Source organism: Cyanistes caeruleus, unplaced genomic scaffold (genome assembly GCF_971803275.1).
Source record: "Cyanistes caeruleus unplaced genomic scaffold, bCyaCae1.hap1.1 HAP1_SCAFFOLD_76, whole genome shotgun sequence".
Classification (NCBI taxonomy): Eukaryota; Metazoa; Chordata; class Aves; order Passeriformes; family Paridae; genus Cyanistes; species Cyanistes caeruleus.
The window spans coordinates 974,655-998,907 of NW_028255888.1; the positions used below are offsets into that span (position 1 = coordinate 974,655).

At 48.5% G+C, this 24,253-nt stretch overlaps 1 protein-coding gene across 1 annotated transcript in view; it reads right to left on the reverse strand.

Moving 5' to 3' along the window:
• Window positions 1-5,486: 5,486 nt before the first annotated feature.
• The window catches only part of LOC147646905 (serine/threonine-protein kinase pim-1-like), a 115,786-nt gene continuing 97,019 nt past the window's right edge, over window positions 5,487-24,253 (reverse strand). Inside the window, exons 2-10 of the mRNA XM_086872721.1 lie at window positions 10,497-10,635; window positions 10,342-10,392; window positions 9,771-10,137; window positions 8,981-9,157; window positions 8,593-8,746; window positions 8,187-8,355; window positions 7,687-7,846; window positions 7,416-7,506; window positions 5,487-6,975 (exon numbers count right to left, since the gene is read on the reverse strand). Coding sequence (XP_086728847.1) covers window positions 8,640-8,746; window positions 8,981-9,157; window positions 9,771-10,137; window positions 10,342-10,392; window positions 10,497-10,635 — 841 coding nt within the window. The 3' untranslated portion in view covers window positions 5,487-6,975; window positions 7,416-7,506; window positions 7,687-7,846; window positions 8,187-8,355; window positions 8,593-8,639. The remainder of the gene's footprint in view (window positions 6,976-7,415; window positions 7,507-7,686; window positions 7,847-8,186; window positions 8,356-8,592; window positions 8,747-8,980; window positions 9,158-9,770; window positions 10,138-10,341; window positions 10,393-10,496; window positions 10,636-24,253) is intronic.

The window sequence follows — 24,253 nt, forward strand, 5'->3', positions numbered from 1 at the left end:
AATCCAAAAATTGTATGTGGAAAAAGGAAAAGAATTTGGGGGTTTGGGAAGAGTAGGATGGGTTTTGTTAACAGCAAATAGGAAAAAGCACCAACAGAAGGAACAATTGTTTTTGGAACACTCCCATGTGGAGTGACAGAAGAAGGTTATAGTCTTGAGCTCAGATTTGTTTGTACAAGTGAAAAAACAACAACAAGAACAATGATGATAATGATTATAATAATGATGATAATGATGATAATGATAATGATAATGATAATGATAATGATAATGATAATGATAATGATAATGATAATGATAATAATAATATAACACAATAATATATATTTATATACATAAATAAAAATTGATAATTTGAAATAATGTTGACAGTACTGATTTGTGAGCTTTGGCTGCTCACTGTAACACTAAGCACCCTACAAAAAAGGACTGGCAAAGACCCAAATGTCAGTGGTAAACTTTTGTGAATTGTATACATGGAATAAAGGAGGAAGGGGTGAAATTGGCTGTTTTTATAGGGTTTGGTGATACTATGATGCAGAATGCTCTGTCTGTTCCTGTGAAAAACACACTGATTAAGACTGCTGGGTTTTTCATGTACCAGACTCTCTACAAGCTGCAGGATTGGTTGAACAGGTGAAGGAGTTGTTAAGAGAGCAGTTGATAAAATGAGGAAATGGGAACCTGTCCTGGTGGAGAACCCATCTCCCAGATGTGTTCCATGCCCTTAACAATGGGCCCACTGGGGAAATGGAAACCCCTGGGTGTGCAGGGCTGCACCCAATTTGCAAACACAACCATGGACAGTGAGACTTGGACTGCCTGGGAAATTGTTCTGGGTGTGATGGCCCCTGACAGGGCCACCCCAGAGGCTGCAGGGCTGGACCTTCATGCACTGGAATTAATTAGGAAAAAGCCAAAGCAAATGAAAGTTAACAATACAAGAATAGGAATTCAGATTCCTCCAGGATGCTTTGGTTTGGTAACTGCTCACTTGAGCTTGGCCTTGCAAAGTGTTGATGTCATGGGAGGAGGAATTGATGCAGATTATCAAGGAAAAATTGATGTAAGTCTGTTAAACAATAATGAACAAGATTTTGTTTTCCAACCCCATGGCAGGGTATTACAGTTATTAATACTGCAGTTTTAAAAACAATTGTGAAAGAAGGACATCTACCTCAAATCACCTCTGTTCATGGAGATCAAGAGTTTGGATGCACCAGTCCTAATAATTGGTCCAGAGGCCAAATGGCCCTCCAGAGGCAGCTGAAGGAACAGCTCTGGGGAAAGACAACGCTGTTTGAATCCTGAGACCTGGGCAGGAACAATGGGAATATGTCCCTGCAGCCAAGTGTTCTCTGCCACAACAAGCTGATGTTATGGGATATTGTTTTACAGATGCTGCCAGAGCAAATTACCCTGTTTGGCCCAACGACCCCTTTGGAAAATGCTCTGATCTACGGGGCTCCATGTGAAGGCTGATGTGACACTGAGGGACTTCCACACCAATTCCAGCCAGGAGCCTGGGTGCCCGTCAGGGACTGGGACCTGGCACTTCTCCAGCCGAAGGGGAGAGGATCCCAGTTTCCAGCTCCTGGCTGGAATTGGTGTGCAAGTCCCTCAGTGTCACATCAGCCTTCACATGGAGCCCCGTGGATCAGAGCATTTTCCAAAGGGGTCGTTGGGCCAAACAGGGAGATTTGCTCTGGCAGCATCTGTAAAACAATATTGACTTTTTCTGGCAGAGAACACTTGGCTGCAGGGACATATTCCCATTCTTCATGCTCAGGTTTCAGGATTCAAACAGTGTTGTCTTTCCCCAGAGCTGTTCCTTCAGCTGCCTCTGGAGGGCCATTTGGCCTCTGGACCCACACTCTGGACCAATTATTAGGACTGCTGCATCCAAACCTTTTATCTCCACAAACAGTGCTGATTGGAGGTGGATCTCCTTCTTTCACAATCGTTTTTAAACTGCAATATCAATATTTGTGATAACCTGTCATGGGGTTGAATAATCCAATCTTGTTCATTCATTTTTAACAGAATTTCTTTAATTTCTCCTTCATAATCTGCATCAATTCCTCCTCCCATGACATCAACACTTTGCAAGGCCAAGCTCAAGTGAGCAGTTACCAAACCAAAGGGTTCTGGAGGAATCTGAATTCCTATTCTTGTATTGTTAACTTTCATTTGCTTTGGCTTTTTCTTAATTAATTCCAGTGCATGAAGGTCCAGCCCTGCAGCCTCTGGGGTGGCCCTGTCAGGGGCCATCACACCCAGAACAATTTCCCAGGCAGTCCAAGTCTCACTGTCCATGGTTGTGTTTGCAAATTGGGTGCAGCCCTGCACACCCAGGGGTTTCCATTTCCCCAGTGGGCCCATTGTTAAGGGCATGGAACACATCTGGGAGATGGGTTCTCCACCAGGACAGGTTCCCATTTCCTCATTTTATCAACTGCTCTTTTAACAACTCCTTCACCTGTTCAACCAATCCTGCAGCTTGTAGAGAGTCTGGTACATGAAAAACCCAGCAGTCTTAATCAGTGTGTTTTTCACAGGAACAGACAAAGCATTCTGCATCATAGTATCAACAAACCCTATAAAAACAGCCAGTTTTATCCGTTCCTCCTTTATTCCTTGTATAAAATTCACAAAGTTTACCACTGACATTTGGGTCTTTGCCAGTTCTTTTTTGTAGGGTATTTAGTGTTACAGTGAGCAGCCAAAGCTCACAAATTGGTATTTTCAGCATTATTTCACATTATTGAGTTTTGGTTATATATATAAATATATATTATTGTGTTGTTATTGTTATTGTTATTGTTATTGTTATTGTTATTGTTATTATGTTACTTGCACAAACAAATCTGAGCTCAAGACTAAAACCTTTTTCTGTACCTTCATGTGGGAGCATTCCAAAAAACAACTGTTCCTTCTGTTGGTGCTGTTAAGAAAATCCATCCTTGTCTTCCCAAACCCACAAGTTCTTTTCCTTTTTCCATATGCAATGTTTGGATGCATTTTAAGACATCCTGCGGTTCAGCCTCTTTTAACCGACTGCCCCACTGCTCGCACGGTGCTCCCACCTCAGCCCCACTCCAGAGCCAGTGAACTCTGGGGAGGGCTTCCCTTCTGGGAATTTCAGATGGGACTGATTCCTTACATTTACATTTAAAAAGTGATATTTTGTTGTGATCTGGCCAGACTTTGCCAATTTTGTTTCACCAGTGGGCAGAGTCAGCACCAAAGGCACAAACACCACCTGAAGGAATCAGTGTCACTTACTGCAGCTCCAAGCACCAAAGGATCACAAAAGGAGCAGCTCAGCAATGCACCCAATCATCACTGCCAAAGATTGCCTGCAGGCATTAACAAAGATCCAGTTCCCCTCAGACTTTGCCATCCCCAGATCCACCCATCAGCTGGGGATGCTGTCACAGCCAAGGACTGGAGAGCCACTCCTGGACACTGGGAAATCCTGCAGGTGCCTCCAGCCACAGGTGAGGCTCAACCCCCGCTGTGAGAGAGGGCCCAGCTTTGATAGTGCTGAATAAACAAACTGACAGCACTTCTGCTGTGGGAACATCTGGTTTCATCCTCCTCTTGCGTCCCTACCAAAGCCTGGCCAGGCCTCAAGGAGGAACCAAGGGAGTTGACTCTGTCCATACACCCCAAACAAGGCCAGATGTCGGATTGAATGGCCTTGTCTGGCTTCTAAACACAGAAAGGTCAATCCATGTTTCATTGATGAGTGGATCCATCTATCACAGTGCTAATGACCATGCATATTTCAGTAATGAGCAGACAGACAGATAACCTCTGGTTGGAAGGTTCATCCAGAGGTCACCTTTGGCTCAGGGCCTGTTGTTCAGGCCTCACTCAGGGCCTGTTGTTCAGACCTTGGCACTTCAGGGACAAGGTTTAGTGCTGGGCTTCACACTGCTGGGTGACTGGCTGGACTGGATGAGCTCAGAGGCCTTTTCCAGCAAAATGGATTCTATAATTGCAGGATTCTATCTGCTGCATTCAGCTAGGTCCATTACTTAGCAGCATTACTTTGGCCCAAAAGCCCCCTCTTACTCAGCTCTTGTGGCCTGAGGCTTCAGCTCCTTCAGCTCCTGGTGCTGAGCTGCTCACACTGAACGAGACGACTCAGAGAGAAGAATACAGTTCATCCAATTCCTTCTGGGACACAGAGAGGGGAGGTGTGAAAACAGGAGCATTGTTTGGTGTGGCCTCTTCTCTGCCCTTCACACCTTTCAGGGCTTTGAACCAGCCAAGAGCTTCCTCCAGGAGTTCAATGAAGCAGCTGTTCCTGCTCCCAGGTCTGGCTCTTCCCAGTCTCTGACCTTGACTGCTTTTGTCCCTCTTGCTGTGCCCTCTGCTCCCCCAGGGCTTGGTGGCTGCTGCCCAGGACTGTGGGACTGGCACAGATCAAGGGGTTGAGCCCCTCCTTTCTGTGCCCTTGGAGCTGCCTGGTCACAGCAGCCTTTTCCATCTGGAAGCTCCACATGGGGAGGGAGTCCCCAGCTCTGTTCCTGGCGTAACATGCAGGAGCCCAGGGCTGCCATCTCAAGTACCTGCTGGCACTGAGGGCTCCCAGGTGCCTCAGGCTGCTGTGACACCGCTGCACAGGGAGGGAAGCATGGCAGAGGCTGCACTGAAAGTCAGCTCCATGTGCTGGTGTTGGTACTGCTGCGGGTGCTGGCACTGCTGGTGCTGGTGCTGCTGGTGCTGGTGGTGCTGGTGGTGCTGGTGCTGGTGCTGGTGCTGCTGCTGCTGCTGCTGCTGGTGGTGCAGGTGCTGGTGGTGGTGCTGCTGGTCCTGCTGGTTCTGGTGCTGCCACTGATGCTGCTGGTGGTGATGCTGGTGCTGCAGGTGCTGCTGCTGCTGTGCTGGTGATGCTGGTGCTGATCCTGCCCCTGGTGATACTGCTGGTGCTGCTGGTGCTGGTGATGCTGCTGCTGGTACTGGTGCAGGTGCTGGTGCTGGTGCTGGTGCTGCTCGCACTGGTGGCAGTGCTGCTGCAAATGCTGCTGCTGCTGCTGCTGCTGCTTGTGTGCTGGTGATGCCACTGATGCTGCTGGTGCTTCTGCTGGTGCTGCTGCTGGTGCTGCTGGTGCTGGTCCAGCCCCTGGTGCTGCTGCTGGTGCTGCTGGTGCTGGTGCTGCTGGTGCTGCTCTTGGTGGTGGTGGTGCTGTTGGTGGTGCTGCTGCAGGTGCTGCTGGTGCTGCTGCTGTTGCTGCTATTGTTGCTGCTGTTGTTGCTGCTGCCACTGATGCTGCTGCTGATGCTGCTTCTTCTGGTGCTGCTGCTGCTGCTGGTGCTGGTCCAGCCCCTGGTGCTGCTGCTGATGCTATGGCTGGTGCTGCTGCTGGTGCTGCTGGTGCTGATCCTGCCCCTGGTGCTACTGCTGGTGCTGGTGGTGCTGCTGCTGGTTCTGCTGGTACTGCTGGTGCTGCTGGTCCTGGTGCTGCAGGTGATGCTGCTGCTGGTGCTTCTGCTGGTGCTGCTGCTGGTGCTGGTGCTGGTGCTGCTGCTGGTGCTGCTGGTACTGGTGCAGGTGCTGCTGGTGCTGCTGCTGGCACTGCCGCTGGTGCTGCTGGCACTACTGGTACTGCTGCTGTTGCTGCTGCTGGTGGTGCTGCTGGTGGTGCTGCTGGTGGTGCTGGTGCTGCTGGTGCTGATCTTGCCCCTGGTACTACTGCTGGTGCTGGTGGTGCTGCTGGTGGTGGTGCTTCTGGTGCTGCTGGCACTGGTGGTGGTGGTGCTGCTGCTGCTGCTGCTGCTGGTGCTGCTCGTGCTGGTGGTGGTGCTGCTGCTGGCACTGCTGGTGCAGCTAGTGCTGGTCCTGTCCCTGGTGCTGCTACCGCTGCTGGTTCTGCTGGTACTGCTGGTGCTGCTGGTGCTGCTGGTGCTGGTGCTGCTGCTAGTGCTGCTGGTGCTGGTACTGCTGGCACTGCTGGTGCTGTTGGTGTTGGTGCTGCTGGTGCTGCTGGTCCTGCTGCTGCTGCTTCGGCTGCTGGTCGTGCTGCTGCTGGTGCTGCTTTTGGTGGTGCTGCTGCTGTTGGTGCTTCTGGAGCTGGTTCTGCTGGTGCTGCTGCTGCTGCTGCTGCTGGAGCTGCTGGAGCTGCTGGAGCGGGTTCTGCTGGAGCTGGTTCTGCTGGTACTGCTGGTACTGCTGGTGCTGCTGGTGCTGCTGCTGGTGCTGATCCTGCCCCTGGTGCTGCTGCTCGTGCTGCTGCTGATCGTGCTGCTGGTGGTGCTGCTGCTGGCGCTGCTGGTGAAGCTGGTGCTGGTGGTGGTGCTGGTACTGCTGGTGCTGCTGGTGCTGCTGCTGCTGCTGCTGCTGCTCCTGCTGCTGGTGGTGCTGCTGCTGATGCTACTGCTGGTGCTGCTGGCGCTGGTGCTGCTGGTGCTGCTGGTGCTGCTGCTGGTGGTGGTGCTGCTGCTGCGATCATATTTCCAGCACTGCCCCACACTGAGGGATCAGATCGAGGCACTGCTTCTGCTCCCTCAGGACCAGCCCCACTTTGGTTGTTGCTGTCAGTGCCAGCAGAAGCCGTGGCTGGAGGAGCGGGTGCTGACAGTGCCCCAAGGCCCAGGGCTGGAGGGGTCCCTGGGCTGGGGCTGGGAGGGAGCTGCCCCTTCTTCTCCCTGTGCCTCACGCAGAGCTGGGCCAGGCACAAGTGGGGCAGCAGAGCCAACAGGGAGCCTGCGAGTCTCTTCCAGCTGTGTCTGCTCAGAGTTTGGCCTTGGAGCTTCAGGTGGGCAAAGGCAGCTGCTCTGCTCCCTCTGCGTGTCCCTGTGTTCAGCAGTGCTGCTCCATCAGTCTGTGCCCAGCAACGGGGAAAAGCCTCAGCCCTGCAGGGCCAGGAGCTGCTGGGCTCTGCCTGAGCAGCTCAGCCAGCGGGAAGGGAGCTGCTCCACACAGGAACCAGGAGCAAAGGACACTTCTTTTTCATAGCATGATTTCTGTTTTAAGGGGAAAAATGCAGAAAAATAAAAGAAAAAAAACTTATATAAAATGTGAAAGATAAAAACAGAACCCAAGTGTGCAGTGAAATATCTTCTCTAACTTTGAATTAAGGTGTAATTGGTCTTTTGAAACATAAAACACAGTTATTTACTTTGTAAATGTGCTGATGGCATGATGCATCTTACTGGCCTCAGAAACCTTTCTGAAAAAGTTTTTGGGGTTTGATTCCAATATTGTTATTTGAAATTGTGGTGAAATTGGAGTGAAGCAAGAAGAAAGTGCTTTGCGCCTTGCCAGCTCCAAGCAGCGCTGGGAATCTAAACTCTGTCAAACCCCAAATCCTTTAGAAGGTGCCCTTCCTTCTCACCCTGTGAATGAGCTGCACATTCCCTTTCAAACATTCAGGGGTTTCTTAAAGATGCAAAGTCCCACTTACAGCTTTTTGCTCTGGTTTGGAAGTGCAGAAGGGCGATTCTTCATCCATCAGCTCCAGACTGAACTGCCTCAGGAACACAGCAGTGGCACTTCTAGAGGAGGAAGAAAGTGCAATTGCACAATTGCAGCCAAAAAGAAAGGAAGAGTGGGACACAGAAAACATCCTGTGCAGATGCAGGCATTCAGCTGGGACTGTGGAGAGTTTGGGTTCTTGCCAATTGGATGTGTGTCCCTAAGTGCAATCTCTTGGCCTGCAGGAGAGTCTCACTCACCTGCAAAAGCAGAAAGCTCAGGCGGTGTGCTGGGAACGGGCTCGTGTGATGCAAAGCTGTCAGAGCAATGGGAGGGCAGGGTGAGCCCAGCTGTGCCTGGGGCTGAGCCCAGCAGAGCCCTGGCAGAGCCCAGAGCAGCCTCAGCATCCGCAGAGCCCGGCTGCAAGGAGAGAAAGCAGAAACCGCCCGTCAGCTGAAGGCTCCTGTCCCCTTGTCCCAGCCACCCGCGGTGCCCAGGCCATGCTGGCCGTGCTCAGAGCTGGGCCCAAAGCTGCCCATCACTGCTGCCTTTGGGAGCAGAGCAGGAGGGCAGGCCATGTGCCCAGCCTGCAGCCAGCCACGGCAGACCCAGCCCCTCAGCAGCTGTCCAGAGACAAAAAGCAGCTTGGCAGCCAACTGAAGAATTGCTTGCATCCACCCCAGCCAAGGGGGGAACCTTTGGTGCCTGGCCAGGCTGTGCCATGCCCAGATCTGGGAGCATCCCCTGGCTGTGGACTCACCTGCAAATTGGGCGTGGAGCGAGTCTTTGAAGAAGACATGCCAGAATTGAAATCCATCATCTTCAGCTGGCCAGCTGGAGGAAGAGATTGCCATCCTTGAGGTTGCCCTTGGTGTCTCCAGCAGCAGCCCCAGCTGGTAACAGCTTCTCCAGGGGCTCCTTCTCCTTGCCTAGGGGCCAGACCAGGCTGTCAGTGCTCTGCCCAGGGTCCCAGCCATCAGTGAAGCAGACAAGCAAAAGCAGGGGGAATGGTGGCCACCAGTGCTTGCCACACCAGGTGCCCAGCTCAGCTCCAGCCCAAGAGCTGTGTGTTCCCTTCTGATGACCCCTGCTCAGAGCTACAGGCACGACAAAAACAGCCTGGTTTGCTTTGCCACCGATTGCCAAGAAATGTGTGGAGCTGTTACCTGCCAGGCCCCTGGATCCAACTGTGCATGTGGATCTCTCCCATCTCCTAGGGCAGATGAACAGCCTGCATCCAAGGATCGCGCAAAAGGTCTTCTAAGGATGGCCTGTCCGAGGGTTGCATGGACAAACACCTCTTAATAATATCTTGGCATTCTGAAGAGAGAAACCAGGAATCACCAGTCAGTTGGAGAAGTTGCCGCCCCCTTCCAGTGCCCAGGCCATGCTGGGTGTGCCCAGAGCTGGGCCTCAACTTCCCCATGGATTCCCTGTCTGCAGGAGAGCAGGACATGTGCCACCTCCTCAGCAGCTGCCAGAGCAGGATGCTCATAAGCCCACAGCTGTCTCCCAAGCCTGGTGTTCCCCCTGTGCCCAGAGATGAGGATTCACCTTGGGAGAGCCGTCGTGGGAACAAGATCCGCCCCCAGATGATCTGCTGGCCCCTCATGAATGGGTGCTTCCCTATGACCAGCTGGTAGAGCAGGAGGCCCAGGGACCAGATTGTTGCTGCCTGGCCATGGTAGCGTTGCTGGTGGATCCACTCTGGTGGGCTGTAGGACAGGGTTCCTGTGGAACACAGATGGAGCTCATCAGGGGGATGCTGCTGCTCCCAGAGCCTGGCCCCAGCATCCCTGGGCATGTGGGGGCTGCCCCAGCGGCACACGGGGTGACCCACTGCCCTCTTGCCAGCACCTGGCACTTGGCTACAAACCCAGGGTTGGAAAAGAAGCCACTGCTGCTGGAAGAGGGCAGCAGAAGCACTGGGGAGGCCCAACCATGGCAACCAAATAAAAACACACCCCGTGGTAGAGAAAACACACTCTCCTCCCTGCCTGCATGGCCTCCAAAAAATTGTTAATAGGCCAAGGCAAACGTGGGGAGCAGAGGAGTTCAAGCCCTTCCTCGCTGACTCACTAAACTCTCTGGGGCATGGTGTCAGACCCCTGCCCTCTGCTACCCCCATGGGGGTTTTTGTCAGGCTGGCTGTCCCAGCCCCAGCCCAGGGCACAGTGGGTGCTGAAGGCTCTTGGCAGGGCTGGGAGCTGGTCCCCCTCACACCCCCATCCAAATCAATTTGCCTCAAGCTTTGATCCCATCCTGGCAGCACCACGGGGAATCCCCGGTGCCACAGCCAGGCTGGGCCATGAGACGGCCAGGAGCATCCCCTGCGAGGGCTCACCTGCAAACTGGGTGTAGGCTGTGTCTTGCAGGAAGGCGCCACAGCCAAAGTCGATCAATTTCAGCTGCCCAGTGGCCAGGTCGAGCAGGATGTTCTCCGGTTTTATGTCCCTGTGCAGGACCCCGCAGCTGGTGCAGTGCTGCACGGCCTCCAGCACCTGGCGAAAGAGCCCCCGCGCCTCCTCCTCTGGCAGGAACCTCCGCTCCGCCAGCAAATGCGAGAGGTCCTGGCACCGCTGTGGACGCTCCAACACTAACACGAAGCTGTCGGGGAGCTCAAGCCACTCCAGCAGCTGAATGACTGCAGCACAGCCAGAGGAAACCCTGTCCAGCAGCACAATCTCCATGGGAGCACGGGTGCCGTCGGGCTGCGGGAGGAGCACGGTGCTGTCAGTGGGGCTGAGGCCGGGCCAGGGCTCTGGGACCCCTCAGCCAGCCCGGGATGCTCTGCACACCTCGCTCACCCCACGCCCGCTCTCCCCGCAGGGCTCTCGGCGGCTCCCACCCCGCCTGGCCCCGGCTCATCCCTGCCCGGCACGCCCCGGCTTCTGCCGCTGGCCCCGCACACTCACCAGCTCGCCCCAGAGCCGGACGCGATCCCGCGGCACACATTTGATGGCCACCTGCGAACAAGGAGCAGCAGAGGCTTGAGCTCGCTGCCCGCCCCGCCGCGCCCCCGCCATCTCCTCCGCCCCCTCCTCCTCCTCCTCCTCTGCCCACCGCTCACCGGGGCGCCGTCCGAGAGTCGCGTGGCCGCGAAGACGCTGCCGAAGCCGCCGCGCCCCAGCAGCGGGCCCAGCTCGTAGCGCTGCTGCAGGGCCTCCTGCGCCTTCCCTGGGGGAGAGTCGCGGCCATCAGCGCTCGGCCTGGGGACAGGAACGGCCCCCGAGCGCTCCCCGAGCTCCCCGGGCCGGGCATCCGCAGGCGTTCCCTCATTGGAACGCGGCAGCGGCGGCTCGGGGCCAGCGGCCGCGCTGCTGAGCGGCGGAGCTCGGGCCGGGGAAGCCGCAGCGGAGGCGGCGGCAGCGGCCCCGCCGCCTGTGTCCTCCGCGGGCCCCGGGAGGAGCCGGGGCCGGGGCCGGGGCCGGGGCCGGGGCCGGGGCCGGGGCCGGGGCCGGAGCCGGGGCCGGGGCCGGGGCCGGGGGCAGGGCTGCGGTCGGGACCGGAGCTGGGGCCGGGACCGGAGCCTGCGTCGGGGCCGGGGCCGGGATCGGGCAAGGCGGAGCCAAAGGGCAGCGATGCCGCCCCAGCCCCAGGCAATGATGCCCGCCCAGCAGCGCCAGCGCCAGCACAGCCAGAGCCCAGCGGAGGCGAGACCACGGCGGGACGGCCGGGGCCGGGGCCGGGGCCGCCGGGGCCGGGGCAACCCCGCCTGGGCCCGTGGGCGGGACCGGGGGCGGGCCGGGGGCATGGCCCGGGCGGGTACGGGGAGAGGGAACCTGGAAGAGGGGGGGACGCAGGAAAAGGGAGACCCGGAGGGAATGTGGGTCCGTGGGAAAGGGAGAGGAGAGACAGAAAAGTGATAAATTGGCTGCTTTCGCTGCTTCCACTGCTGCTGCTGCCGCCGCTGCTGCTGCTGCTGCCGCTGCCGCCGCTGCAACTGAAGCACCGGGACAGTTTGTCCCCGTGTCCGTTTGTCCGTTGCCCGCTCGGCCCCGGCCCGAGCCCCGCACTCCCCGGGCAGCCCCTGAGCCTTGCCAAACACGGGAACTTTGCCGTGTTGAGCCAAGAGCCAGAGTCTTGAATCCTGCACAGGGGCACAGGAATGCCCTTGGCTGCTGCTGTGCCTTGTCCCTGCTGAGGGTCAGGCACCATCTGAGCACATTCCCTGAATGCAGAATTTGTACCCGACCCAAGCGCTGCACTTGTGTCTCCAGCATTGCTTTCCAAGGAAAACAGGGCAAGGCAAACTGGGTATAGCTCATGGTATTTTACAGTGTCTAAAACTTGCCAAGTCTCAGATCTTAGAGGTGAGATCCATTTGGAATGAATGGGATGGAGAAAGTGCAAGATGGAAAAGGGGAACATAAAAATAAATAGAGAAAAATAGAGAAAAACATATTGGTTGTTTCTTTTGATTTGATTTTCATTTCATAAGAAAGTTGTTTCAATTTTCCCAGAATCTTCTCCACAGTCCCGTCTGTTCTTTCCAAAAACCTGTCCTGGAGAACAAGGCGCAGCTCCTATCACAAGATGTGCCCCCAGCTGCAGCTTCTCTTGGCTTCCCACACTGTAAGTGACTGCAGCACAACTCTTGCAGCAAAGCAGAACAAATATTTGAAGCACTTGAAACTTGTTCTTTCTTTTCCTTGTGCACTGGGGAGTTGTGCCATTGGTAAGGTTTCCACTGTTACTCTTCTAGCCAAAGAAAACATGATGAGGTACCAGGAATTGTTAGGGAATACAAGCCTGGCTGAATGTGGAGAAAGAATCTCCAGGGTGTGCAGCCAGAAGTGGAGAGCTGATCATTCCAAATCCCCCATGGACACCTTGAAAGTGATCTGGAACATGAAAATGGGCTGACAGAGAGAGTTTGTTTCTGTGTTCAGTTTAGATGATTCTACATCTCTTGCACTGGGAGAAATCAAGAGCACAATCAGTTGATGATAAGCATCAGAACATGATAAGCTGGACCTCTCTGGATGACAGAAAGAATGTGAAAAGGAGAAATGCAGGGAATGACTTGGTGAACTTTGTATATAAGAAGGTACATTTTTTCCTAATAATTTCCAATTCATTCCCTTTGTTTTATCCTTTTAAAAAGGCCAATTGCATCTCAGATTCCCCATGAAATGAGAACCCTGAGCTTGTGGAACTGCCTGAAAGGTGCCCTGTTCCTTTTTCTTCTGCTGCTCGGTAGAAACAGTGAAGTGAGTTGGGGAGTTCTGGGTTTTTTTTCTCCTAGTCGATTTTTTCATTTTATTTGCCACTGTAAAGGCAATTTCTGTGATGGCCTCTGTCAGTTGATTCTATTTCAGCAGCAGCAGCAGCAACAGGGCTGTGTTTGAGCACTGCAAATGTGACCTGTGTGGCTTTAATTCTCTTTGATTTTGTGCTCAGGGAGTTGGGAGCATTTGGAGATCTACTACTCATGAGGCCTTTTTAACAAGCAGTCCGAGTTCCCTGTCAGAAAAGCACAGTGGGTAGCACTGATTGAAAGAGGCAATTGCAGCTGTACTGCTAAAATTCAAGTGGCAAGCAGAAGAGGGGCAAGATCAGCTGGGATCTCCAATTGCCAAGGCCAAGGCACCAACAGCCTCCTGCTGTCACCTCAGGGTGAGCAAAACAGTGCTGAAAACAGCGCTGGAACCCGATCCTTTCTTCCTCTGAGGGCTGGCTGAGGGCAGCAGAGGCGGGCCTGAGGAATCAGGGCTGTTTGTGGGGGATTGTTGCTGTAGTCCAGAATTGCCCTGGCAAAAGCCCTGGGAAGCCGAGGCAGGTGGGAAGGGCCGGCGCTGCTGCTGCTCGTGGCCGGGAGCCCCGGCCGGGCCGGGCCGGCGCCCGCTGCGCTGCGGCTGCTGCTGCTGCCAGAGCCGGGCGGGACTCGGGGACAGGGAATGGACACGGGGGGACAGCAAAGGCCTTGGGGGCTGCAGGGATGTTGGTGCTCGGGCCAGCGCCAGCACAGAGCTTCAGCCTGCAATGAACCCCGAGGGAAACGCTGGGGAAAGGCTCCATTCAGCCTTTGTTTACTCGTCGCTATGAAGGGACCGAAATAAAAGGAGAAAGAGCAGGGCCCGACCCCTTCTCCTTTGGGAGGAGCCCCGCGCCTGGAGCTGAGAGGGGCCGTGAGGAAAAATGAGGGGCCATGAAGGGCTTTGAGAGGCCATGAGGGACCATGAGAGGCCATGAGAGGTTTTATGGGGCCATGAGAGGTTCTGTGGGGCAATGAGGGGCTGTGAGGGGCCATGAGGAGCCTCAGCCCTGGCAGGAGGGGGTCCCACCACGTCCCCAGGGCAGGGCCGCCGTGAGGGGCCGCGAGCGCAGACGTGGCAGCAGAGCGGGCTTGGGGCGCCTCTGGGAGGGGATGAGACCCTTCCCCAGCTCCAAACCACACCAAACCCGGCATTAACAGGATTTTCCGTCTTTAGAATCCACTGGCAACTTGGAGTTGAGTGTCCAGTTTAATTCTGGTGGGAAAAACAAGGGAATTTTCCCAGTGTGTGACATCCAGCATTTGTTATTTATGTCTAAGATTTAAAAGTCTTGACAATGAAAAGTAATACTAAAAAATAATAATAACAACAAGACCAAGAAATAAAGCCCCGAATCCCAACAGTCAGCTCAGAAACATGTTTTTGTTTGTAGTAATAGAGTAGTACTAAAGAAATAAATGAAAGGGATTTAATTTGTAATTCAGACAAAAGATGTTTCATCTTTTTCCAAGGTTCTGGTCCCCTTCCTCCAGGGTCATTTCCTTTACTCACCCACTTTCTAATAGGTAGAAGGGAGTTAAGGCCATTGGAAAAGACAACAGCTCCTGTTTCCAAGATTAGCAGCCACCACTCCAGGGACCCTGAATTGCCCCCAGGCACGTGTGTGCACTTGAAGGGTGAGCGGGTGTTGGGGACAGAGATCTCAAACTCCTTCTAAGGCTGTGAGAAACCCACAAGTGGCAAAGTATCATTGTGGGTCAGCTCCTGCTGAAATTGCATTCCCCCACACCCTCCAAATGGGCAGGCAGGGCTGGGCTCTGGCAGGGCTCAGTTTTGAGTGCCTTGTGCTCCCTGGCATGGAAGTGATCCTATGAACTCTGGCATTGATGGACTGTGGTATGGCTGCTGAAAGAGGAGGGGGAATCTCAGGAGACAGGAATGTCTCTTGTTCTCCCTTCTCCCTGCAGAACCCCCTCTCCAAAGAGAAATGCCTGTGCCGGGTTTCCATGAGACCCCTTCCCTCAGGCCAGTGTCTGAGCCACTGTGTGGTCTGCAGGAGCCAAAGCCAGGGGAGTCCCAATATCAGTCACCCCACGGTCCCCACACAGCAGGAGAAAGCACTGCTTGCAGTGGGGCTGCTGATCTGTGACCTGTCCTGGTTCCATCCACCCCACTCCTCTCAGCCACAGGACCAGAAGGATCCCAGGAAAGCCACAGTGCTCTACCAGATGTCAGGAGCACTCCCTGCTGTGGCCTCAGGGATGCTGGGTGACCTCGTCGATGAGGATCTCTGACTGGTGATGGAATGTACAGTTACAGCAGAGAACGTTGCTTGTTTCTAGAACTAGAACAAAGATCCCAGATGGAACAAGCCTTGCTGGTTATAGTCAGAAGCATCAGTGACCAAAAGTTGTATTTCCTTTGGTTTGGTCACTTCTTTGTTCGTTCTCAGTGTTCAGGCTGGGCTGTGGGGTGTCCTCATTTGCTGCATTTTCTGAGCTCCTCTTGGATCCTTTGAGCAATAGGTTGTGCCCTCTGAGGATCCTTTGTGCTCCTTGGTGACCCAGGAGAACCTTGCAAACAATTTTTGGGGGAGCTGCTGCTGTGATGTCACAGGAACGTTTCCGTGTCCTTGTGGTGTTCCCGTTGCTGTGGGGCACAGAGGCCTCAGTGTCAGAGCGGCTCTGGGCACCTGCTCATTGCCTGAGGATCGTCCTGCCCAAGGCATTCTCAGCAGCCAGCCCAGCCCCTGATGGGTGTCCTTCTGTCCTTGCAGGGGGACAGAGAGTCTGCAGACATGTGCAGCACAGCCAAAATGATCCAGCAAGTGGTTGTTGCAGTTTTGCACTCTGGACTCTGTGGCTTCTTATGGGTATTTTTTAACCCACTGGGCCCTGAAGTTGAGGATTTCCCCAGGTGCACCATATGTGCCTTTGGGATTGCTGTGGGCTTTCTGTTCATCCTTTGGAACGGAGGTGATTTTGAATGAAAATTGCCATTAAGATGCCATTTATTTGGGACAGCTCCTGCCAACAACTTCTTAAAAAAGGGGTTGTTTGTAGCCAGCAGGGTGTGCACAGCATTGGAATGGAGCCTTGGGGGGTTCTGTTCCCCAAGAGGAGAGTCTGTGGCAACGGACCCTGGCGCTCCCTCTGTTTGCTCACCCAGCCAAAAACTGGACACAGCCTTATATTTTGTGCTGTTCTCTTGCTTGCTGTGTGATCCAAAAGGACTATGACCCCAGGAGGGAAGTTGTGAAAGTAAAATGCTCTCTCTTGGCATTGACTTGTTGTGTGGGATTTGCCAGCAGAGGCAGCTTTTTCTCCTAACAGCATCTGGTTCAGGTGAAGGTCCCCTCACACATGGACACTGGGAAGCTCCTTCTTCAGTGGGCAGGAAAAAAACCTTTGGTGTTCAGAGATCCCAGCTGTTCCCTTTCAACACCAGTATGAGTCCAGTAAGCTCCAGTATGATCCTTGTCACATGGCAGCACTCCCAGGATGGTCCCATTTGCCTCGGACTAGATCAACCCAGTCAGTCCCAGTATGATGCCGTTGGCTCCCAGCACGCTCCCAGTTGCTCCCAGTCACCCCCAGTATGGGGGATGATGTGCATGGTATGTTCCCAGTCATTCTCAGATACTCCCAGTATGAGTCCAGTCACTCCCAGTATGATCCAAAACTGGATTGGTGGGAGGCTTCATGGAATCCTGGAGACCATTGTGACACTCTAGGGCCCCATGGAACCGTGGTGACACCAGCTTGGCTGGGAGTGTTGATGTGCTACAGGGTAGAAGGGCTCTGCACAGGCAGCTGGACAGGCTGGATCCAGGGCCCAAACCCAACAAGGTGAGGTTTAACAAGTCCAAGTGTCGGGTCGTGCACTTTGGCCCCAACAACCCCTGCAGTGCTACAGGCTGGGGACAGAGTGGCTGGACAGCAGCCAGGCAGAAAGGGAGCTGGGACACTGATGGACAGCAGGCTGGGCATGAGCCAGCAGTGTGCCCAGGTGGCCAAGAAGGCCAATGGCTCCTGGCCTGGATCAGGAACAGTGTGGCCAGCAGGAGCAGGGCAGGGATTCCTCCCCTCTACTCTGCACTGGTTGGGCAGCACCTCGAGTGCTGTGTCCAGTTCTGGGCCCCCAATTTATTTAGGAAGGTCATGGATGGGCTGGAGCGTGTCCAGAGAAGGGCAACAAGGCTGGTGAGGGGTCTGGAGCACACAAGTCCTGTAAGTGATAGTAAAAGGTCTCAAAATGTTAGAAAATTTGGGGACTTATAAAGTTAGTTAGGTTTGGAAAGGCCTTGGAAAAGTTGGCCCTGGGAAATGTTAGGCCTTGTACTTGCTAAAAATCAGGTCAAAATTGCACCTGTGTAATCAGTAGATGATGATGATACAATTGTTAGATGTGATTAGCTGTAATTATTGTTTAAAGAACGTGAGGAACAATGTTAGGGGGCTGGGGTGGATCAGGAGAAATCCATGCTTGGGTAAAAACAATGCATACAATAGAACAATGTAAGTTTAATAATTAATATGTGAGTTATATAATGCTAGACTATGAAAATATGTTCAACCCAAAACCAAGATGAGAGAGATTTGGGTATGTGTACCCCTGACACCCAGATCTCTTAATAAAGCACCCGCATATAATCATTTGTGGTTATGTGTGTTCCTGAACGCTAACAATTTAATCAGATTTTACTGGAATTTTCGGAGATATTTGTGGAATTTTGTGTAATACTTGTGGAATTCTGTGGGATGTTTCTGGAATTTTGTGGGATTTTTGTGGAATTTTGTGGGATACTGAGGAGACTTGAAAAATTCTGAGGGATTTTTCTTCGATTTTGTGGAAATCCGTAAAGATTTTGTGGGATGGTTCTGGAAAATGGTAGGGTTTTGAGAAGATTTACAGATTTTGTTGGGATGTTTGTGGAATTTTCTGGGATTTCTCTGAAATTTTCTGGGATGTTCCTGGAATTTTGAGGAATTTTGACTAGACTTGAAGAATTTTGAAATATTTTTCTTAGATTGTATAGAAATTTGTGGAGATTTTGTGGGATGTTTCTGGAATTTGGTGGAGTTTTGTGAAAACGTAAAGAATTTTGTAGGAGGTTTCTGGAATGTGCAGGTTTTTTGAAATGTTGTGGAATGTTCTGGAATTTGGTGAGATTTTGAGAAGACTTGAAAAATTTTGAGGGATTTTTCTAGGATGAGTGGAAATTTCTAAAGTTTTTGTGGGAAGTTTCTGGAATTTGGTGGAGTTTTGAGAAGATTTAAGGAGTTTGTTGGGATGTTCATGGAATTTTGTGGGATGTTTCTGGAATTTTGAAGGACTTTGAAGAGACATGAAGAATTTTGACGTATTTTTCATAGATTGTATGGTAATTTGTAAAGATTTAGTGGGATATTTCTGGAATTCGGTGGGGTTTTGATAAGACTTAGGGAGTTTATTGGGATGTTTGTGGAATTTTGTGGGATGTTTCGGGAATTTTGAAGGACTTTGAGGAGACAAGAAGAATTTTGAGGTATTTTGCTTACATTGTGTGGAAATTTGTGGAGATTTTGTGGGATATTTCTGGAATTTGGTGGGGTTTTGAGAAGATTTTTCTGGAATTTTGTGCGATGTTTTCGGAATTTTGTGGGAAGTGGAAGAGATTTTGTTGGATGTTTCTGGAATTTGGAAGGGTTTTGAGAAGATTTAGGGAATTGTGTGGGATGTTTGTGGAATTTCGAAAGACTTTGAGGAGACATGAAGAATTTTGAGGTATTTTTCTTAGATTGTGTGGAAATTTGTGGAGATTATGTGGGATGTTTCTGGAATATGGTAGGGTTTCGAGAAGATTTTGGGAGTTTGTTGGGATGTTTGTGGAATTTTGTGGGATGTTTCTGGAATTTGGTGTGATTTTTCTGGAATTGTGTGGGGTGTTTCTGGAAATTGAAGGACTTTGAGGAGACATGAAGCAATTTGAGGTATTTTTCTTAGATTGTGTGGAAATTTTTGGAGATTTTGTGGGATGTTTCTGAAATTTGAAAGACTTTGAGGAGTCATGAAGAATTTTGAGGGTTTTTTTAGATTGTGTGGAAATTTGTCAAGATTTTGTGGGATATTTCTGGAAATTCGTAGGGTTGTGAAAAGATTTTTCTGGAATTTTGTGGGATGTTTGTGGAATTTTGTGGAAATTTTTGTAGATTTTGTGGGAAGTTTCTGGAATTTGGTAGAGTTTTGAGAAGATTTAGGGAGTGTGTTGGGATGTTTGTGGAATTCCATGGAATGTTTTTGGAATTTGGTGGCATTTTTGAGGGATTTTGCTGGATGTTTCTGGAATTTCGTAGGGTTTTGAAAAGATTTTTCTGGAATTGTGCGGGATGTTTGTAGAATTTTGTGGAAATTTTTGGAGATTTTTGTGGGATGTTTCTGGAATTTGAGAGAGTTTTGCAAAAATGTAAACAATTTTGTGTGAGGTTTCTGGAATTTGCTAGGGTTTTGAGAAGACATGAAGAATTTTAAGGTATTTTTCTTTGTGTGGTAATTTGTAAAGATTTTGTGAGATATTTCTGGAATTTGGTAGGGTTTTGATAAGACTTAGGGAGTTTGTTGGGATGTTTGTGGAATTTTGTGGGATTTTTCTGGAATTTGTGGAATGTTTGTGGAATTTTGTGGAAATCGGAAAAGTTTTTGTGGGATGTTTCTAGAATTTGGTAGGGTTTTGAGAAGATTTAGGGAGTTTGTTGGGATGTTTGTGGAGATTTTGTGGGATGTTTCTGGAATTTGGTGGAGTTTTGCGAAAATGTAAAGAATTTTGTGGGAGGTTTCTGGAATGTTGTGCGATTTCTTTGAAATGTCGTGGAATGTTCTGGAATTTGGTGAGATTTTGAGAAGGCTTGAAGAATTTTGAGGGTTTTTCTAGGATATGTGGAAATTTGTAAAGATTTTGTGGGGTGTTTCTGGAATTTGGTAGGGTTTTGAGAAGACATGAAGAATTTTGAGGAATTTTTCTTAGATTGTGTGGTAATTTGTAAGGATTTTGTGGGATATTTCTGGAATTTGAGAAAGTTTTGCAAAATTGTAAAGGATTTTGTGGGAGGTTTCTGGTATTTGGTAGGGTTTTGAGAAGACATGAAGAATTTTGAGGTATTTTTCTTAGATTGTGTGGTAATTTGTAAAGATTTTTTGGGCTATTTCTGGAATTTGGTGGGGTTTTGATAAGACTTAGGGTGTTTGTGGGGATGTTTGTGGAATTTTGTGGGATTTTTCTGGAATTTTGTGGAATGTTTGTGGAATTTTGTGGAAATTGGAAAAGTTTTTGTGGGATGTTTCTGGAATTTGGAAGGTTTTGAGAAGATTTAAGGAGTTGGTTGGGATGTTTCTGGAATTATGAAGGACTTTGAGGAGACATGAAGCATTTGGAGGGTTTTTTTTAGATTTTGTGGAAATTTGTCAAGTTTTTGTGGGATATTTCTGGAATTTGGTAGCGTTTTGAGAAGATTTTTCTGGAATTTTGTGCAATTTTCGTAGAATTTTGTGGAAATTTTTGGAGATTTTTGTGGGATGTTTCTGGAATTTTGAAGGACTTTGAGGGGACATGAAGAATTTTGAGGGTATTTCTTAGTATGTGTGGAAATTTGTCAAGATTTTGTGGGATATTTCTGGAATTTGGTGGGGATTTGCGAAGATTTTTCTGTAATTTTGTGGGATGTTTGTGGAATTTTGTGGGAAGTGTAAAAGATTTTGTGGGATGTTTCTAGAATTTGGAAGGGTTTTGAGAAGATTTAGGGAGTTTGTTGGGATGTTTGTGGAATTTTGTGGGATTTTTCTGGAATTTATGGAATGTTTGTTGAATTTTGTGGAAATTGGAAAAGTTTTTGTGGGATTTTTCTGGAATTTGGTAGGGTTTTGAGAAGATTTAGGGAGTTTGTTGGGATGTTTCTGGAATTTTGTGGGATGTTTCTAGAATTTTGTGGGATGTTTCTGGAATTTTGTGGGATTTTGACTAGACTTGAAGAATTTTGAAAGATTTTTCGTAGATTGCTTGCAAATTGGTGGAGGTTTAGTGGGAACTTCTGCAATTTGGTAGGGTTTTGTGAAAATGTAAAGAATTTTGTATGAGATTTCTGGAAGGTTGCGCGATTTTTTTGGAATGTTGTGGAATGTTTTGGAATTTGGTAAGATTTTAAAGAGACTTGAAGAATTTTGAGGGATTTTTCGATGATGTGTGGAAATTTTTAAGGTTTTTGACTTTGAGGAGAGATGAAGCATTTTGAAGTATTTTTCTTAAATTGTGTGGAAATTTTTGGAGATTTTGTGGGATGTTTCTGGAATTTGAAAGACTTTGAGGAGACATGAAGAATTTTGAGGGTTTTTTTTTGATTGTGTGGAAATTTGTCAAGATTTTGTGGGATATTTCTGGAATTTGGTGGGGTTTTGAGAAGATTTCTCGAGAATTGTGTGAGATGTTTCTGGAATTTGGTAGGGCTTTGAGAAGGTTTAAGGAGTTTGTTGGGATGTTTGTGAAGTTGTGTGGGATATTTGTGGAATTTCAAAAGACTTTGAGGAGACATGAAGAATTTTGAGGTATTTTTCTTAGATTGTGTGGAAATTTTTGGAGATTTTGTGGGATGTTTCTGGAATTTGAAAGACTTTGAGGAGACATGAAGAATTTTGAGGGTTGTTTTTTGATTGTGTGGAAATTTGTGGAGATTTTGTGGGATATTTCTGGAATTTGGTAGGGTTTTGAAAAGATTTTTCTGGAATTTTGTGGGATGTTTGTGGAATTTTTGGAAATAGGAAGAGTTTTTGTGGGATGTTTCTAAAATTTGGAAGTGTTTTGAGAAGATTTAGGGAATTGTGTGGGATGTTTGTGGAATTTCGAAAGACTTTGAGGAGACATGAAGAATTTTGAGGTATTTTTCTTATATTGTGTGGAAATTTGTGGAGATTTTGTGGGATGTTTCTGGAATTTGATGGAGTTTTGCGAAAATGTAAAGAATTTTGTGGGAGGTTTCTGGAATGTTGTGCCATTTTTTTGAAATGTTGTGGAATGTTCTGGAATTTAGTGAGATTTTGAGAAGACTTGTAGAATTTTGAGGGAATTTTCTAGGATGTGTGGAAATTTGTAAAGATTTTGTGGGAAGTTTCTGGAATTTGGTGGGGTTTTGAGAAGATTTTTCTAGAATTTTGTGAGATGTTTCTGGAATTTGGTAGGGCTTTGAGAACGTTTAAGGAGTTTGTTGGGATGTTTGTGGAATTGTGTGGGATGTTTGTGGAATTTGTAAGACTTTGAGGAGACATGAAGAATTTTGAGGGTTTTTTTTAGATTGTGTGGAAATTTGTCAAGATTTTGTGGGATATTTCTGGAATTTGGTGGGGTTTTGAGAAGGTTTTTCTGGAATTTTGTGGGTTGTTTGTGGAATTTTTGGAAATAGGAAGAGTTTTTGTGGGATGTTTCTGGAATTTGGAAGGGTTTTGAGAAGATTTAGGGAATTGTGTGGGATGTTTGTGGAATTTCGAAAGACTTTGAGGAGACATGAAGAATTTTGAGGTATTTTTCTTAGATTGTGTGGAAATTTGTGGAGATTTTGTGGGATGTTTCTGGAATTTGGTGGAGTTTTGCGAAAATGTAAAGAATTTTGTAGGAGGTTTCTGGAATGCTGTGCGATTTTTTTGAAATATTGTGAAATGTTCTGGAATTTAGTGAGATTTTGAGAAGACTTGAAGAATGTTGAGGGATTTTTCTTCGATGTGTGGAAATTTGTAAAGATTTTGTGGGAAGTTTCTGGAATTTGGTGGGGTTTTGAGAAGATTTTTCGAGAATTGTGTGAGATGTTTCTGGAATTTGGTAGGGCTTTGAGAAGGTTTAAGGAGTTTGTTGAGATGTTTGTGGAATTGTGTGGGATGTTTGTGGAATTTGTAAGACTTTGAGGAGACATGAAGAATTTTGAGGGTTTTTTTTAGATTGTGTGGAAATTTGTCAAGATTTTGTGGGATGTTTCTGGAATTTGGTGGGGTTTTGAGAAGATTTTTCTGGAATTTTGTGGGTTGTATGTGGAATTTTGTGGAAATTGGAAGAGTTTTTGTGGGATGTTTCTGGAATTTGGAAGGGTTTTGAGAAGATTTAGGGAATTGTGTGGGAAGTTTGTGGAATTTCGAAAGACTTTGAGGAGACATGAAGAATTTTGAAGTATTTTTCTTAGATTGTGTGGAAATTTGTGGAGATTTTGTGGGATGTTTCTGGAATTTGGTAGCGTTTTGAGAAGACTTAGGGAGTTTGTTGGGATGTTTGTGGAATTTTTTGGGATGTTTGTGGAATTTTTTGGGATTTTGACTAGACTTGAAGAATTTTGAAAGATTTTTTTTAGATTGCTTGCAAATTGGAGGAGATTTTGTGGGATGTTTCTGGAATTTGGTAGACTGAAGAGACGTGAAGCATTTTGAGGTATTTTTCTTAGCTTGTGTGTAAAATGGAGGAGGTTTTGTGCGAAGTTTCTGGAATTTGGTAGGGTTTTGTGAAAATGTAAAGAATTTTGTGTGAGGTTTCTGGAAGGTTGTGCAATTTTTTTGGAATGTTGTGGAATGTACTGGAATTGGGTAAGATATTTAAAGAGACTAGAAGAATTTTGAGGGATTTTTTTAGATTGTGTGGAAATTTTTAAGGTTTTTGACTTTGAGGAGACATGAAGCATTTTGAAGTATTTTTCTTAAATTGTGTGGAAATTTTTGGAGATTTTGTGGGATGTTTCTGGAATTTGAAAGACTTTGAGGAGACATGAAGAATTTTGAGGGTTTTTTTTAGATTGTGTGGAAATTTGTCAAGATTTTGTGGGATATTTCAGGAATTTGGTGGGGTTTTGAGAAGGTTTTTCTGGAATTTTGTGGGTTGTTTGTGGAATTTTTGGAAATAGGAAGAGTTTTTGTGGGATGTTTCTGGAATTTGGAAGGGTTTTGAGAAGATTTAGGGAATTGTGTGGGATGTTTCTGGAATTTGAAAGACTTTGAGGAGACATGAAGAATTTTGAGGTATTTTTCTTAGATTGTGTGGAAATTTGTGGAGATTTTGTGGGATGTTTCTGGAATTTGGTGGAGTTTTGCGAAAATGTAAAGAATTTTGTGGGAGGTTTCTGGAATGCTGTGCGATTTTTTTGAAATATTGTGAAATGTTCTGGAATTTATTGAGATTTTGAGAAGACTTGAAGAATGTTGAGGGATTTTTCTAGGATGTGTGGAAATTTGTAAAGATTTTGTGGGAAGTTTCTGGAATTTGGTGGGGTTTTGAGAAGATTTTTCTAGAATTTTGTGAGATGTTTCTGGAATTTGGTAGGGCTTTGAGAAGGTTTAAGGAGTTTGTTGAGATGTTTGTGGAATTGTGTGGGATGTTTGTGGAATTTGTAAGACTTTGAGGAGACATGAAGAATTTTGAGGGTTTTTTTTAGATTGTGTGGAAATTTGTCAAGATTTTGTGGGATATTTCTGGAATTTGGTGGGGTTTTGAGAAGATTTTTCTGGAATTTTGTGGGTTGTATGTGGAATTTTGTGGAAATTGGAAAAGTTTTTGTGGGATGTTTCTGGAATTTGGAAGGGTTTTGAGAAGATTTAGGGAATTGTGTGGGAT